Below are 17590 nucleotides of genomic sequence, written 5' to 3'. Positions count from 1 at the left end.
TTGCTTTAATCATGGTGGCCAGAAGTCTTTTTCAATCCTGAATCCTGGGCTTCATCAAAGGAGGCCTGCGTGCAGGTGGGCGCAAAGCCAGAACGTTCATTCTCGACATGTTCCAGCAGCTGCCTGGGAACCTGGGATGGCTGCCAGGTGCTGGGGACACCCAGCCTGGACCAGATCTCTGGGCCCAGGTTAGGGCTTTCTATGGAGATGGGCACGGACTTGCGGAGGGTCCTCAAACAATGCTTTCTCTCCACTACTGACAACGCTCCTGACACTAGACGCTCGGGGTTTCCACACAGATGGACGCTCCCCATCTCTGCAGACACCCACTGGGTCCTAGGATTCAGCGCAGTTCTGACCGCCCGAGTTATCCTGGACCCCAGAGGGTCACGGTAACTCTCATCAGACTCCCCGCTTTAGACACCAGCCGGGGGTCCCAGGTCGTCGCTGTGCTTCCTGCTGACCAGGTGTGAGCCCAGGGTTCCCGGGACCGCCCCCCACCCCACCCCCCAGCTTTGGTAATTCAGAGAGCAGGTCCCAGACCTCAGGAAGGTGCTCCTGTGACTGTTACTGATTTGTTGCACAGGATACTCTAAAAGATTAGAGAGGGACCTCCCTGCTGGTCCAGGGGTGCCATGGCTCACTTAGGGGGAGAGCCCTGTGACGTGTCTGCCTCCCTGGGTCCCTGGAGGGGGCATTCCGGGTCTGACCCCTTCCTCCTGTCTGTGGTCATTTGCACATCAAAGGGCTGATTGGCAGGTCCCGGAGGCTAGTGTGGTGACGGGGCCGGGGGCTCTTTCCCACCGTGCTGGCCTGGCCAGGCTTGTCCTCCGTAATGACCTGGTGCCACGGGCAGCTTCTCGACGAGGCCTACAGCAGGCTGTGTCTCCTGGGACCCCCAGTGTCCCGGAGGAGGGTCCCCCAGCACCTCAGGCTGGATGGTGAGGCCGGGTCGGGGGCTCCACGGGGACCACAGCGGCTTGAGGTGGCCACGTGCCATCTGTCCTCCACGTCTTCCTGCCTCTCCCGAGGATGAGAGTTCAGGTGGGGTGGGGGCGGGCTGGTGGGGCTGGACCTGGACGAGGTTCTGCACTGGTGCAGGGCTGGGCCCCTGGCACTCGGGGTGCCTCCCGCACAGCCTGCCCCTTTGAGCTGGAAAGCCTCTTTCCCTCAACGTGCAGCAGGCGTTGGACTTGCCCGCCGGAGGCGGCCCGCCACCCCTTCCTGCATCCGTGGCGAATCCCGCCTTCGTTAGTGTTGATGAAGCCACGTCAGCACGTATTCACTCCCTGAGACGTGGAGGTCCCGGCAGGGTTCACTCTGGGAGGTGTGGGATCCGTGACGACGTGCGTCCACCATCAGGGGTCGGACAGTCCCGCTGCCCTGATGTCCTCCGTGCGCCCCCTCCCTCGGGCCTCGGGATATAACGTCAGCAGCAAAGCGGGCAGGGGTGAAGCAGGAATAAGCAACGGGCAGCTCTGTTGGCCCTCAGTGTCCAGTGCTCACAGGGGTGGACACGGCTCCCTGCTGGCCTGTCTCCAGGCTGCTGTCCTGCAGGACACGGGCGCCCCAGGCCCTGCCTTCCTCCACGGGAGCCCCGAGCCAAGTCTCTCTGTGCTGGGCTGCCCCCCGCCCTCACCCATGTCTTCATCCTGCAGGAAGGCCCGGCCCGAGGCTGGTTCTGATGGAGGCTGGGCCGGGCCTCCACGTCCTTGCCCAGCTGCCCGGGGAAGCCCACGGCTGCCGCTGGGGGCGTCTAGCCTGCCCCTCCCCCGCCCCCTCTCAGCTGGTCACAGCCCCGCAGGGCAGCGTGGTGGTCTGTGCGGGCTGTGAGGCGGGCAAGGGGGTGGCTGGCAGGAGACGGGGCAGCTGCGGCTGCTTCTCCCCGGAGGTCATCGGGACCACCCTGCACGTGCTGCCAGCACCCGCCTCACTGCTGCGTCAGAGGGCGTGCAGTCACGGGTTTGCTGTGACATCAGAGGGTGTGCAGTCGCGTCTCTGCTCTGACATCAGAGGGCGTGCAGTCGCGTCTCTGCTCTGACATCAGAGGGCGTGCAGTCACGGGTTTGCTGTGACATCAGAGGGCGTGCAGTCGCGTCTCTGCTCTGACATCAGAGGGCGTGCAGTCACGGGTTTGCTGTGACATCAGAGGGCGTGCAGTCACGTCTCTGCTCTGACATCAGAGGGCGTGCAGTCGCGTCTCTGCTCTGACATCAGAGGGCGTGCAGTCGCGTCTCTGCTCTGACATCAGAGGGCGTGCAGTCACGGGTTTGCTGTGACATCAGAGGGCGTGCAGTCGCGTCTCTGCTCTGACATCAGAGGGCGTGCAGTCATGTCTCTGCTCTGACATCAGAGGGCGTGCAGTCGCGTCTCTGCTCTGACGCTCTCTGCTCTCTGGCCCCCCAGGTGCCGGCCTAGACGGCGTGGAGGAGATCAAGCGCCACCCTTTCTTCGTCACCATCGACTGGAATGTAAGTTGCAAGCCTGGGTCCCTTCTGCATAGAAACCGCAGGGAGGTGGGGCTGGGGCAGGGGGCGCGGCAGCTGCTGGGTACAGGCCAGTGATCAGCGTAGACCCATCCCCTGGAGGAGGGTGCTCCCTCGGGGGTTTCCCAGGCACAGGCCGGGGAGCCCCCACCCTCCCCTGCAGCTCTAGGCCTGGAATCCGTCCAGCCCTTTGCCGGTTGGAGACCATGGGCCCCTGTGGCCCTGCAGCCCTCCCGCCTCCCTGAGGACCGAGCCGAGGACACCCTGGTCTGCTCCCAGCTCCTCGGAGCATTGGGTGTGGGGCCTCTGGGCCCAGACTGGGGGCAGCTTCCTTCCTGGAGTCGGGGTCCTGCCCGCACTCAGCTCTCACTGGTATGGAAGCTGTTACAGAAAGGCATTACTCAGACCGGGGAAGACAGTTGTCTGTGATGCTTGTTCAAGACCTAAGGAAGACTTTTTGGGGGGGCTGTCACGATGGTGTGGGGACCAGTTCGGGGGTGGGGTCCTACCTTCGGGAGAGGGGTGGGGCGAGGACCGGGGGTCGGTGGGCAGAAGGTGATTAAGGGGAAACACCTGGGGGTTCCGGCTAAACCCACCTGCCAGGACTCATGCTGAGGTGGGCATCGTGATCGAGCCGGGTCGGTGTCCAGGGTGATGAGATGTGGAGGGCAGGGGGTGGTCAGACTGACTCGGGACTCCTGCGGGAACTGGACAGAGTGAGAGGGGGCCCCTACATCCCCTGCTCCACCCCGCGAGAGCCCAGGAACACTCGGCCTGGGGGACTGGGGGTTCCAGACCTAGAGCTGGGGCTTGGGTGAGACATGGCACTGTTAGACCTGGCTTCCGAGGTGAGAGCAAAGAGGAGCCTTGACTCCTTGGCAATGAGGTGCCTGGGGAGCCCGGGCCGCCCTGCCGGGGCGGGGGCTGTGCTGGGAGGTTACCAGCGCAGGATGGGAGGGGAGGGCACCCAGCAGCCGCCCCTCGCGAGCCTGGCTTGGGGCCGCGGGCAGACAGGCTCACCCCCTGCCTGGAAGAGGAAGGGGCTTGTCCTGGGACGGGGGTCAAGTCAGCGTCTCGGGGTGCATGGAGTTTTCAAAGCACGACGGCCGGGGACACTGCAGGCTGGGCTCCGTGCGTCCCCGAGAGCGCAGGTCTGTGCGAGCCCTGGGTGAGGCCGTGGTGCCCGGCTGGCCCTGGCCCTGCACTCGGGGCAGAGTCCCCGGACTCCTGTGCCAAGAAGGTGGCACGCCCGTGTTCCGTCAAAGCAAATCGGGCTGCAGTTAGGTTGGCAAGCTTCTTCTGCTGTTTTTAGCGCTTCGTTTCACTTGGGTTTGCTTTGGTGTTTGAGAGAGGCCCCCGGATGCACTCAGACAAGCTTCCCTGCCAACGTCTCACGTCTCGGGGGTCAGGTGGGGGGAGGACCAGCAGAGAGGTCTCCCTGAGCTCCCCGCTCTGAGACCCCACTTGGTGCAGGCGGACGTGTTTCATGACCCCTGAGTGCTCGCCCGCGTCCAGGTAAGCAAGTGCCCAGGATACAGCGATGGGAAGACACCGCCGCCCTCCAGCCACTCCGAGCCCGGGGGGACCGCCGTCCATCGTGCAGCCGCAGAGGCGGCTGCGGCAGGGCGCCCCATGGGGGTGAGGGCAGGGCTGCAGAGGGGGCTGACGGGTGGGGCGGGGGCGGAGGGAGGGAGTCCCCGCAAAGACCTCCAACCTCCCGGGGCTGCAGCCTCAGTCCAGTCTCCCAGGTCCTCCCTGGGATGAGGAGCCAGCAGCCTCTCCAGCCCCCACGGCACTGGGTCAGCCGGGCAGGGGCCGCTGTGTCCTGGCCAGCCTCGGGCCCAGCCACACCCCCGGGCCAGGGGCCAGCCCCCGCTCCAGGAAGACAGACCAAACAGGTCTGTCCAGTGGTCCGAGCTCTGCTTCCAGCAGCCTCGGTAACTGGAAACCACAGGGGCGGCCCCTCTGCAAACACTGTTAATACCAAGAGGCCGTCCCGCTGTTAGACAGACACTCAGAAAATGACAATGACATGACCTCGCCTTGACTGGTCGGTGACTTTACCCAGAGGCGGCCTCGGCACCAGCCTGGAAAATAGAAGGACATGATTTCACCTCTGCTACCTTCTCTGACCCAAAACTGCCAGCGGAAGTTCTTGTTGTTTTTTTTTAAGTAAATGCCTGTCATCCCACACGTCTTCTCCCCGGGGTCTTTGGTTTCCTGGCGGGACCGCGTGAGTCCGTGGTCTGTGCCCCTGGGGGTCACTGCCCCGTTTGTCCTGCTTTGCCACCAGCTCACCCCCAGAGCCTGGCAATTAGCACCCGCCCAGGGGAGCACTGCCCCTGCAGGCTCACTCCCTGCATCAGGAGAAATGAAAAATGACGCGTTGGTGATGGACCTCACGCCTCTGTGAGCAGTGATGGGAGCGCGGCTGCAGGAGCGGCGTCTACTTTGTCTAGTGGCCGGAGCCGCACTGAGAACAGAAATGAGCAGAAGCCCCAGAGAAGCTTCATCAGCACGAAGGGCCTCGGGACCTCGAGCCGGCCCGGTGCCGGTGCCCTCCAGCCCCGCCAGGCTCCTCTCGGGAGGGATGAAGCGTCCACCCCAGGGCCCTCCTTGTAACGTGACACCTTGTGATTGCAGCTGCACCTGTCAGGGCTGGAGTCAGGCTTGTGTTGTTCTTTTCACTTTCTGAAACCCTTCCAAGCACATCGCCAGAGTCACGCGTGAGGTGGGAGGGACTCCTGGGGGAGACTGAGGCTGAGGGCCGTGAGAGGAGCGCCCTCAGACCTGGGGAGCCCAGCGGCACATGGACCGGCAGCTGAGGAGTGAGGCTCTGGGCACGGTGGGGTTTATTAGGCACAGAGGACGGGCCCCAGGGGCCTGGGTGCTGGGAGCTTGCAGCTGCCACTCAGCATCTCGCCGTACCGGGGTCCCCTCCACAGCCCCCTGGGAGATTTCTCTAGATCTGCCCCCATGTTAAATACCCCAGAAGGACCCGCCCTTCCAAGGAGCCGACAGGTGTCTGTTCAAGGACTGATCGCCCTCTGGCTCAGGGGTTTTGTAAACCCAGATGCCGGGGTTGGAACGCTCCCAGTGGGGTCTCCCCCGGAGGCAGAGCTGTGCGCGGCATGGACCAGACACCCCAGGCCTGCCCATGGTGCGCTGGAGCCGTTGCACTGCTTCCTGTTCCTCCTCCCATCCCCCTGCATCATTTCTGCTATTTCAGGAAGCATCTCTCACGGTGCCCTTTGCCTAATTGGAGCGTGTTAATTTTGAAATGCCTGGAGCCAGAAGTGCTTGCAGAAAACAGATGTTCGGTCTGTGACCCCGAACTGCAATCAGTTCTCTCTTCCATTATCGAGTTGCTATTTTTGTTTTGCTCCTTCTGTCCTTCCCTAGTCACCTTTTAGGTATAAATAGAATTCGGATACACCTGCTCAGAGAGCCCCAGTTTGTACACATGATGTGAAACTCGTCCCAACATTGCTACAGCTCGTGTCATCCGAGATCCCAGGACAAGCACGGGGATTGAAAGTGATGCCCATTGAACTTGGTCTTCAGACCCCACTGCCTTTCCATCGGTGTGGGGTGAATTGTCCCAGAGGCTCAGAGACGGGGGTGCAGGTCAGAATTAGGAAGCTCAGAGTCCTCCACAAGATGGTGGGCCTGTCCACTTTCCATCTGACGCTGTGCTCAGCAGTGGATGTGACAGAATGAGAAGCAAGTCCCCCTTTTCTCTAAATCTTCAAACCCACTCCAAGGTCTGGACACAGGGAGAGAGAAGAGACATGTGTAAGAATAACACTTACTAGTGCTTTCCAGGCCTTGCTGGTGGCTCAGTGGTGAAGAATCCACCTGCAAATGCAGGAGACTCAGGCTTGACCCCTGGGTCGGGAAGATGCCCTGGGTCAGGAAGATGCCCTGGGTCGGGAAGATCCCCTGAAGTAGGCAATGACTACCCACTCCGGTGTTCTTGCCTGGAGCATTCCATGGGCAGAGGAGCCTGGCGGTCTACAGTCCTTGGGGTCGCAAAGAATCAGACACGGCTCAGCAACTAAACAACAAAGCACTTGCTAAAATGTTTATCCAGTGACAGGAAGACATCTAAGACCGCAGCAAACACCAGGGTGCATCGGAAGGGCAGGGTGACCGAACGCCGCAGGCGGCTTTGAGGCTTTTTGCTGCCCACTTGAAAGCAGGATGAGACTGCAGCAAGCGCCCAAGACGGGGGTCCGGGGTGTATTTCACGGACAGGCTCCATCTCTGCAGCTCCCAGTGTTGGGGAAGAGGGGTCTTTGGGGGACTTCCTGCTGCCCCCGCAGCAAGCCTCAAGGAGCTTTCTCCCACACTGTGTCTTGGGTCAATCGGGCTCTCCACAGCTGACGCACAGGCTTACAGAGGCCGTTCAGAAAGTGCACGGAAGCACAGCCACGCTTGCACACGCTGCCGCGTGAAGGCTGAGGGTGCACAGGCTGCACACCCACTTCTGGGACCGGCGCGGTGGGCGCTGGAGTTGGGATTCTGCCCCGGGCAGAGCAGGGGCAAGTGTGGGCCGAGCACCGTCCCAGAGCGGGGGCCCCCGGGTGCCATGCCCTCTCTGGATCCCCGAGTTATCACTCAATGTTTCAACTTAAAATACGCGCTGCTCTCCACCCGGACGAAGCCCCAACAGCTCACTGTTGGGGGACCGTCTGATTGCGATGAGCTCGCCTCCTTATACGTGAGGACTTGCAAGTGGGGGTCTGTGTCTCCTCCCAAGGGGTCAGCCTCCTGGCCAGGACCACCTCCCGGCTCCCAGTGGAGGCGGGTGAAGACTTGGCCTGGGTGTTGAGTGAGGGGAGGAGCTGAAATGGTTGGGCTTCAGCCTCCAGGTGCAAGAGGTCTCCTTCGGATGAAATGACAACCCGTTCTGTGTGTGTGTGTTTACTGAGATACAGTCGACATGTAAGGTTATATTAGTTTTGGCGTTACGACAATGATTTGCTCTTTGTACGTATTGTGACGTGATGACCACAATAAGCCTAGTAGAAATCTGTCGCCACACATAGTTGCATGTTTTTTCCTTCGGATGAGAACTCTCAGGATCTCCTCTTTCAGCAACTTTCAAACATGCACCAGTCTTCTGATCTGTAGTCAGCATGCGGTACAGAACCTCCCCAGGACTTATCCATTGTAAACTGGAGATCCATGCCTTTAACCCCATCACCCGTTTCAACTACCGGAACCCCCTCCCACCCCTGGCCACTATGCGTGTGGTTCTCTTTCCTGGAAATCTCTTATGTAAACAATGCCCCCTCATCGTGGAAGCAGGAGAGGGGCTCTGCTGGAGGCCCCTCCCTCCCCGCCCCTCCCCGTCCTCTGGGAAGTAGCAGGAGGACAAATATTTGGTGACTGGCCCAGCGCAGACACCCCAGGGAGAATGGCCGGTGGCTGGGGGGCCAGGCTGGGTGGCCGACAGGCTTGGTAATGGCTCGTGTTTTAACCAGAGTGCGGAGCTCACCCTGTGTATTAGACTTCCCCTGACCAGTGCCTGCGTCAGGGAAGTGCACGCGCACACACACATACCCGTTGCGTCAGCACAGAAAGCGGCATCTTTCCATTTCTGGAAAGGATTATCAGTTCAGTTCAGTTCAGTTCAGTCCCTCAGTCATCTCCAACTCTTTGCGACCCCATGAACCGCAGTACGCCAGGCCTCCCTGTCCATCACCAACTCCCAGAGTCCACCCAAACTCATGTCCATCGAGTCAGTGATGCCATCCAACCACCTCATCCTCTGTCGTCCCCTTCTCCTGCCCCCAATCTTTCCCAGCATCAGGGTCTTTTCAAATGAGTCAGCTTTCCACATCAGGTGACCAAAGTATTGGAGTTTCAGCTTCAACATCAGTCCAGTAACTCAATTCCTAATGAAATCTCTTCACCCAGGGCTTTAAACGACCAAGTAATGGGAGGCTGGATTAGCTCACTTTTCCTCCTCCGAGGGCTCCCGAGTGCACACCCCAGCTCCACGTGTGCACGCACGGCCAAGGCCGCCCTGAACCCGAGGGGAGCCCAGCGGTCAGCGGTCCGCGCGTCTGTGCGGGCGGCACCTTCTGCAGGGTGTGGTCTGGCGGGGTCTCCGCTGAGGCGGGAAGAGTCTGGAGACCCAGGCCCACCCCCCGCCTGTGCCTCTGTCACCCTTGACCCTGGAGGGGGTCGTACCTAACCTATTATAGCTTCAGTTTTCTGGTCTGTAAAATCGGTGGTGAAATCTGCTTTCTCGAGTTCCTGAGAGACTGGGAGCAACCCAGACAGGCCGCTGCATCTGTTTGCAGACCCACCTGTCACAGGCCTGGTGGAGCCTATGGAAGGGCCACAGGCTGGAGCCCCAGGAAGGGCCCCGTGTTCCCAGCCGGGGCCTGGGGGTCCCGCCAGTGAGGCAGGCTTGGGAGAACGTGTGCTGGCAGATTGCAGCCAGACCCTCTCCTGGTTTCCATGCCCTGCCGTGGGGGTGCACGGCTCCCCACGATTGACACCACCTACTGCCTGTTCCCAGGGCGATCTGACTGAACCCAGGCCTCCCATTCCCAAATCGCCTGGGCGGAACCCCTGGCCCACACCTGGCATCACCAGGCCCTGCCGTTCTGCCGCCCACCTCCCTTCTCAGACAGGCTTCCCGGGCCCTGGGGCTGCCCCCCACCTCCCCTCACACCTCAGCATCATCCGTCACATGTCCTGCCCGGCTCTGAACGCCTTTGTGTTGCTCCTTAAAAGCAATCAGCGAGGAGTCAGGCTTGGAAGAACGTACGTGAGGGGTTGCCCTTGAACCCTGTCCAAGGCAGTCACCGTGAGACTGTCAGACCCCAGAAGTGGCTGGCTCTCTGACAGGTGCTCCGAGGGCCTGTTCAAGTGTGCAGAAAAGTGTATATCAACGGAAAAGCCCGACTTAGCCCCTGGACTTGAACAGAGGGGTCTGGATCTCGAGGCCTGAATCCGGGAGCAGCCGGAATAGGTGTCCCGGGACGTGCACAGACCCTGCGGTGCGGGTGAGGGGGACGCGGATGGGGTCGGTGTCCTGGCAGCCGGGGGCATCTGAGCTGCTGGCTCCCAGTCGTGGGGGGACGATGCAGAGGAGCAGGGCTCTTCCTGCTGGTACCTGGGCGGGGGGGGGCCGGATGTGACTGACCTGTCAGATGCTGCTTGAAGCAGATTCTACTGCGCAGAAATGATTGAAACTGTCGGGCTAAAATCAGTGTTTAGATGTCCCCAAAGCCTTTGCCCTGGAGCCACGGCCCCCAGGCTCCTTGTGGACGATGTGGCTCTGTCTGTCCTCAGCGTAACGTGTTTTCGGGGTGCTCCTGCATGTGTCAGAGCTGGGGGAGAGGCTTGGTGCCCTGGGGGGGGCACAGGTGGCCCCTCCCCTGCATCCCCCCAGCCCCGCCGACCCTCAGCCCCCGCCCCATCCTGCCGTCCCTGCAGAAGCTGTACAGAAAGGAGATCAAGCCGCCCTTCAAGCCAGCGGTGGGCCGGCCGGAGGACACCTTCCACTTCGACCCCGAGTTCACGGCGAGGACGCCCACAGGTGTGTGCGGGCAGGGTGGGGTGGCCTGGGCTACTTTCCCACAGGGGGTCCTCTAGCTCTGCCAGGTGGGGCCAGGCACCCCAGAGTCAGAGGGCCCCACGTTCAAGGGCGCGTCCAGGGGCAGTCACCCTCAGGTCTGTTTGATGTGCTCGTTTCTCTGCTCATCATAAAGACGAACGTGATGGAACCACCTCTCCGTTACCCCCGGGGGGACGCCTGGCCTGGAATCTCCCCAGTGCTCTTGCTCCTTCTGCTCCCTCTTGGCCTGAGTTGCCGATTCCAGGGACTCACCCTGGCACGTTCGAGAAAAGAAGCTCGAGGCAATGAAAGTCCCATCTAATTAGCGGTTTTATGGGAAGAGGGAGGCTGTCAGCCAAGTCTGTAAATGCATGAACTGTTGATCTTATTCGTGCAAAGAACCAAACAGCTGTTTGAAACGTTGCGTCAGCTCCTGTAGCTCAGCAGATGGACTCGCGAGTTTAGCTTCCACGATGCATCCTGAATTACTCCTAAACTCTACCAAATTCAATCAGAACTGGTCAGCTCCCTTTAAAAGTTGTCATTCTGTGATATTAATGGCAAGCCACTCCAATATTCTGCCTGGGAAATCCCATGGACAGAGGAGCCTGGTGGGCTACAGCCCATGGGGTCGCACGGAGTCGGAAGGGCCTGGGCGACTGCGCATGTGTTGACTTTTTTTAAATACGATGATTGTCTCTGTCTGCCCAGGTGGCCATAGTGAAATACTGCAGACTGGGCAGCTTCAACTACAGAAATTCATCTTGGTTTCCCATGAGAGTCCTATCCTGGGTTGCAGACGGCTGCCTTCTCTCTGTGTCTTCACGTGGCCTCACTCTGTATCCGAGAAGAGAGAGACAGAGGTCCCTGGGGTCCTCCTCCTCTGATAAAGACAGCAGTCTGTTGAATCAGAGCCCCACCCTTACGACCTCACTTACACCCTCAAGACCCCTTCTCCCAGTACAGTCACTCTGGCCTCCAGCAGGGGAATTCTGTGGGACACAGTCCAGTTCCTCACGCTGAAGCATGGTGGTTTTGTCTTAAAAAAAACGTAACAAGCCCCTTCTGGAGACTGTGCCCACCCTTCAAGTGGCTCAGTGGTAAAGAATCCGTCTGTGATGCAGGAGACACGGGTTTGACCCCTGGGTCAGGAAGATCCCCTGGAGGAGGAAATGGCAGCCACTCCAAATAGCCTGGCAGGCCACAGTCTGCAGGGCCGCAGAGTCGGACACGACTGAGCGCCTGAGCACGCCTTATTCTGGAGCTTGGGTGGGACACGCTCAGCCCGTTGCAGCTACTGGGGCTGCGTGCTGTGTGCATGGGCTTCCCCACGTTCTGCTCACTGCTGTTGCTCAGTCGTGTCTGACTCTTTTGCAACCCCGTGGACTGTGGCCCGCCAGGCTCCGTCTGTCCATGGGATTTCCCCGGCAGGAACACTGGACTGGGGTTGCCATTGCTGCTCCTCTCTCACTGTTCAGTTCAGTTCAGTCGCTCAGTTGTGTCCGACTCTTTGCGACCCCATGAATCGCAGCATGCCAGGCCCCCCTGTCCATCACCAACTCCCGGAGTTCACTCAAACTCATGTCCATCGACTCGGTGATGACATCCAGCCATCACATCCTCTGTTGCCCCCTTCTCCTCCTACCCCCAATCCCTCCCAGCATCAGGGTCTTTTCCAATGAGTCAACTCTTTGCATGAGATGACCAAAGTCTTGGAGTTTCAGCTTCAGCATCAGTCCTTCCAATGAACACCCAGGACTGATCTCCTTTAGGATGGACTGGTTGGCTCTCCTTGCAGTCCAAGGGACTCTCAAGAGTCTTCTCCAACTCTCACTGTTACTGAATCTGAAATTGTCTATGATTTAAAAGACAATCACGAAATAAACAGACAATCAAATATGACATATCAAGTGGATAACGTTACAACAGAGAATCCACTTGGCTTTCCACACCACCGAGGGGCCCTTTCGGGATGTGAGCTCTGTGCAAACACAGAGGTGGGACGGGGGGTGTCCGTGGGGCCTGGAAGGTGCCTGCGGACCCCCACAGAGGAGGCCCCAGGACCTGAAAGGAAGCGGATGCTAGGCGCTATCAGTTCGGGAGTCGAGGCACAGACACTCACTGGTCTCTTCCAGGTTCTGCAGCCCCTAGATAAAACCAAGACCATCCTCAGGGTGGGAGCCCACCGAGTGAGGCCTGCGGTTGCGGTCGGGGGTGATCAGTCGCTGCTGCAAGATTCCCGAGACTGCTCAGGAAGTGGAGACCTGGGGGCTGTCCTCTAGGGACGAGGGCGGGGCGCCCACCCAGCTCTCAGCATCATCCTCGGGAAGTCCTGTGTGTTGGAGGTGAGGGGCGGCCAGTCCTTCCTCTTGGCAGCACTGACCCAGTTCACAGACTCAGGTGGACTTTTTAGCCCCAGAGGTTGGAAAGACGGAGCAGGAAGGGGGATTCCATCCTGGCTGTGCCCCCAGCTCACCTGAGCAGGTCACCGTCCGCCCCCTCCGTGGCTTACCCAAACTCCACGGAACCCAGAAAGGGTTAACTCCAGCAGAGGACTCTGCCTGTGGCGAGCACCCTCAGGACCTCCAGGTCCTTCGTGAAAGGTGCACGGTTTCACCAAGGGTTTCCATCATTTGGGACTGTGTTTAAAATCCTGAAATACAGACCGGATTTGTGTTCCCTGGCAAGAAAATGCTAATGCAGTCAACTCTGAATTATTCACCTGTGCATGTTTTTTGTATCATCCATGAAGAATTTAAACCCCAACCTAGTTGGCCTATGTGGTTAACGGGCTTTTTTTAAAGCACATCATATATCTTTTGTGCAGAGAATTCAAGTTTATTTTATTATTAGATAAAGGAAAACATAGACACAGTGCATTTTAATGCTATCCAGAAATAGCTTTTTTTACCCCTTACTATTTGGATTTCTCTGATCAATTGTACTTACTGCAGGACCTGATTTGCCTTTGAGGAGGTAGTAATTGAAATGCCAAGACATAGAAAAATAACTCTCTGTACTCAAAAGAAACCAGACTGTTCTGAGCATGTGATTCGAGTTCATGACTGTGAAAGGGCAGCAGATGCAGTGCAACCCTGGAGCAGCAGGTAATCCATGCCCTGTGTCAGACTTGGACGCACCATCGGAATTTTTTGTCACGGTCTTCAAGTCTTTCATTTTTAGCTTAAGCTGTGGCTAAAGCTGGTGGACTTTCCCTGACAACACACCAGCTGCCCTTCCGAGTCTGCTGACCCACGGGAGATGCCAGCCTAAGATTTAAAAGCACAACAAACAAGTCAGAAATCACTCCTAGGATCAATGAAGGTTGACTGTACTCAGCTTTAAATTTCCTTTCCTCCGACTCACACGTTTGCCCTTCTTTTAGTACTGAGCTAGAAGTCGGTGTCCCCTAGCCGATTGTAAAGCGTGTTAAACGTTACGGCTGCCCCTACCGCGTGGTCACATCTAGCCGCACGGACCAGTGCTGGCTGATAACCTCTCGTGAGGTCCGTGTGAACTTCAGCTGGTCTCTCCTGGGTCTGAGCAGGAAGAAGCACCCCGATAGAAGGCATGGCCCCGGGCTTCACACCTCTTTGACTGTTGAAGTCCTTGCTTACTTGATCCACAGACTTTCTCCATTCGCCCGGGAAGGTGTATCAGTTCAAATTCGCAGGACGCTGCATCCGGCCCGACAGACTCCCAGTCGCTGTAACTGAGGCTGTATCTGCTCGGCCCTCAGCCTGTACGCGGCTCACCCTAGATCCTGGCGTGGGCTCGAGTTCTTCATCCAAACCTGCACCTCTGGGCTTGACGGTGACTGAACTGATGCTGTGTCCCTGCGCTTGGTGCAGACCTCGCGCAGGACTCGCCACCTGGGGGATTTTTAAGAGCAGGCAGACCTCAAAGCCAGAGTTCTCTGCAGGGAAAAAACAGCCAAATCCGGCCAGGGAACAAAACCTCTTTGCGAGGCGCTTGCTGCCTCTGCCGTCTCGGTGCATAATTTCCAAATTCTAGAAACTATGCAGCTGAGTCTTAGGCTTTTTAATTAAGCTTCTCCAGTCTAGCATGTTGGCACCTTACTTCCAAGTGCAGTCAGCTTTGATCTCACTCACTCGGGTGACTCTGGAGCCCTTTGTCAGGTCGACATCAGGGGCTGAAACCGGCGTCCCTGTGGTCAGAGGTGCTGAAGGGGGTGGGCCAAGCCCGCAAAGTCCCCGTCACCCTGCGAGGTCTCCCTGGAAGAGCCGTGGGGGTTGCCCGGTTGCAGCTCGTGGTTTAGCTCCCAGGTACGGAAGGAGCACCCCAGTTGCCTTTCCCCCAAAATAAAATGCTCAGGATGAAAATGCACATTCCTGCAGCAGCTGACCCCCACCCAACCCCCTGCTCCAACTGACCCCCCCACCCCACCCCACCCCACCCCCCTGCTGCACCAGGAAAGCCTTAGTTTACATATTGTTTCCATGTCAAAATAAAGTATTCAAACCAAGTCAAGAGAATCACTCGTGTTCAAGTCATGTCCGACTCTGTGCCACCCCATGGACTGTAGCCACCAGGCTCCTCTGTCCATTATTCTACAAGCAAAAATGCTGGAGTGGGTTGCCGTTTCTTCCTCCAGGGGATCTTCTTGACCAAGGGATCAAACCCAGGTCTCCTGCGGCTCCTGCATTGCAGGCGGATTCTTTAACCACTGAGCCACGTGGGAAGCCCAAGGGAAAACAAGTAGAAAAGCAAAGGCCCGCTCCTATGGCCTTTCCAGTCCCACTTGCCAGCGTTTTCTAGATAATTCAGATTTAAATTTTGCATATATACATGGCAAGAAAAATTTAAATCCACATTATATACTTTATATATTATTATAATTTATTATTTATAACGTATGTGCCGCACGCATGCGTGCTTGGTCGCTTTATTCGTGTCTGACTCTTTGCAACCCCATAGACTGTAGCCCGCCAGGCTCCTCTGTCCGTGGGGTTCTCCAGGCAAGAACACTGGAGTGGGTTGCCATTTCCTCCTCCAGGGGATCTTCCCGACCCAGGAATCAAACCCACGTCTCCAACGTCTCCTGCACTGGCAGGGGGGTCTTCACCACCAGCACCGCCTGGGGAACCCCCAGTGTACGACAGGACTTCTTATATTATTATGTGTTGCTTACGGCCTTTTTGTAATGTGCTTTAGAATATATTAAGATACATATTTTTTATTTTTTCTCCCGGTGGGTATGCTCTACAGCGCATTTTCTCTTCTTCCACTTGACCAGCTGTTTTGTTAGTTGACACGGCCGTGTCTCATCCTGGGCCTCTTGGTCTTACTAGTGTCACCTGCACCCGGACCAAGCGTCCTGATGATGTGGACACAGCTTCATTGGCTGCAGCAACAGTTACGCAACATGGATGCAGCGTGGTTTCCTTGATGATAAATATCCAGGTTGTCGCCAGGATTTTTTTTGCTGTTACAAATTTGCTAAGACCAGCGTTTTCTACATTTGTTTCTAATCACCTTAAAGTAATTCTGTGGGATAGGAGAATCACTGCTGCTCTTCAGAAGGCAGGTGGATTTATGCTTAGGTAGACACTCCACGTCAGCCTTGCAAAGATTCTGCCAACTTGGGCTCCCACCCACCACTGCAGTGCCAGCCCTGACCAAACCCGCACGTGCCTGGTTAGCTTTTGCCGATCTGTCAGGCAGCATGTTACCCCGGTTACCGTGCCCCCATTAGAGGGACTGAGCGGCCTTTTCAGGTAGGAGCGCCGTTCGTTCCCTCCCCCATTTTTCTTCTGGGCCTTTCCCCCTTTTCTCACTGGTCTCCAGGAGCTTTTTGCATAATAGAGAGTTTTGTCTGTTATATATAATGCAGATCTTTTCTCTCTGCCAGTCTTTTATCCTTTTGTTTTCCTTAATGGTGAACTTGAAACAGGACCCATCTCAGCAGCAGTCAAGCTTTCGGGCAAATGCCCAGAGCTTAGAGGGGTCAGCGCTGAAGGGCTCCCTGAGGGTCTGGGAGCAGAGCGTCCTGAATGCTGCGGGCGGGCCCCTTGGGATCCTCAGGGGACAGAAGGGTCACCCTGCTGGGCCTGCACCCCTGTGCCCAGTTCTGCTGAACCGAGACACTCAGAGTGTGGCCTCCTGGGCCCTACCCACAGTGACAGTTCACCCCGAGGTCGCTGGTGGCTCTGGGCTCCGTCTGGAGCGGGCAGGGCAAAGGGCTGTGGCTCAGAATGAATATCGAACACGTTGTTATCAATGATCATCCTGAAGTTTTTGTTCTGAGTATTTTTGCTGTAGTGAAAGTGAAAGTCACTCAGTCGCGTCCAACTCTTTGTGACCTCATGGACTGTATGGAATTCTCCAGGCCAGAATACTGGAGTGGGATCCCCCCTTCTCCAGGGGATCTTCCCAACCCAGGGATCAAACCCGGGTCTCCCACATTGCAGGTGGATTCTTTACCAGCTGAGCCACAAAATAAAGTGTGGTTTCTTATAGCTCAGCCTCTCTGATCTCAGTTTCACCTCCTCGTCTAAGACACACACACCCCTGTGCACACACACCTTACACCTACGCACACTCGCCCACACACACAGCTCACACATGTGCACACACCACACACCACAGGGTTTCTGCACCGCGTCGTGGCTCAGCTCCCCTGGAAGGCTGATTCTCTGCTTGTTGCCTGCAGACTCACCCGGCGTCCCCCCCAGCGCCAACGCCCATCATCTGTTTAGAGGATTCAGTTTCGTGGCCTCCACCCTGGTCCAGGAGCCCTCCCAGCAAGATCTGCACAAAGCCACAGTTCACCCCATCGTGCAGGTAACCTGCCACCGTCCAGGCGGTCCCCCGCGTCCAGGTGGCCCCCATCATGCAGGGCCCCTGTAGAGCCCCTTGGTTCACTCCCCCACCTCCCCAGGGTCCTGAGTGTCCACCGTGGTGGACGCCCCACATTCATCCTAAGACAGAAGGAGTCCTGGGAGAATGTCACCGTGCTGTGTCTGGGGTCAGAGCCCAGTAGGGCTCACACTGGGGGTCTCCTGTGCAGAGTCAAGGAGGCACCCCAAGAGAGCGGTTGGGTTTGTGGGTGCCAGTTGCCATCATGAAATGTAGTTTCGGGGGGTCAGCGAAAGTGCCGTTCTTATAAGGAGGTATGCACGGCGTCAAGGTGAGCACTGTACAGACTCTCACGGCATCAGGACGGCTTCCCCTTTAGGAACCGAGTCTGGGTGCCCTGGATGGCCTTGGAAGGCCACGTTCCTCTCCCCAAGGCCCTTTGGGGAAACACAGCTTGTCTAAAGCAGACAGCGCTGTGGCCATGTCACTGTAATGGGTGACTTTGTCTACACCCTGAGGCAGCAGGTGGGGATGGGGAGGGGCGTCAGGGGGTGGGATTTCCATCAGACGTTGGCATCCAGACCTGGCTCTGGACACAAGCACCAGAGCCGCCGCCTGTGTCTCAGGGCGTCTGACCTCTCCCCTCCGAATCCTCACTCCCTGGGCTCTTTGGGGGAAGCAGGCAGGGCAGCCGACCCAGGGGCCT

General features: G+C 57.9%; 1 protein-coding gene across 4 annotated transcripts in view; it reads left to right on the top strand.

Moving 5' to 3' along the window:
• RPS6KA2 (ribosomal protein S6 kinase A2) overlaps window positions 1-17590 on the top strand; it is a 330716-nt gene that overhangs the window by 285619 nt on the left and 27507 nt on the right. For all 4 annotated transcript variants that reach the window (XM_061130065.1, XM_061130067.1, XM_061130066.1 and 1 more), the window contains 3 exons: window positions 2407-2471; window positions 9945-10047; window positions 16739-16869. In XM_061130065.1, the coding sequence (XP_060986048.1) occupies window positions 2407-2471; window positions 9945-10047; window positions 16739-16869 (299 nt within the window). The remainder of the gene's footprint in view (window positions 1-2406; window positions 2472-9944; window positions 10048-16738; window positions 16870-17590) is intronic.

Source organism: Dama dama, chromosome 26, assembly GCF_033118175.1.
Source record: "Dama dama isolate Ldn47 chromosome 26, ASM3311817v1, whole genome shotgun sequence".
Classification (NCBI taxonomy): Eukaryota; Metazoa; Chordata; class Mammalia; order Artiodactyla; family Cervidae; genus Dama; species Dama dama.
This window is presented reverse-complemented; position numbering and strand designations above follow the sequence as displayed.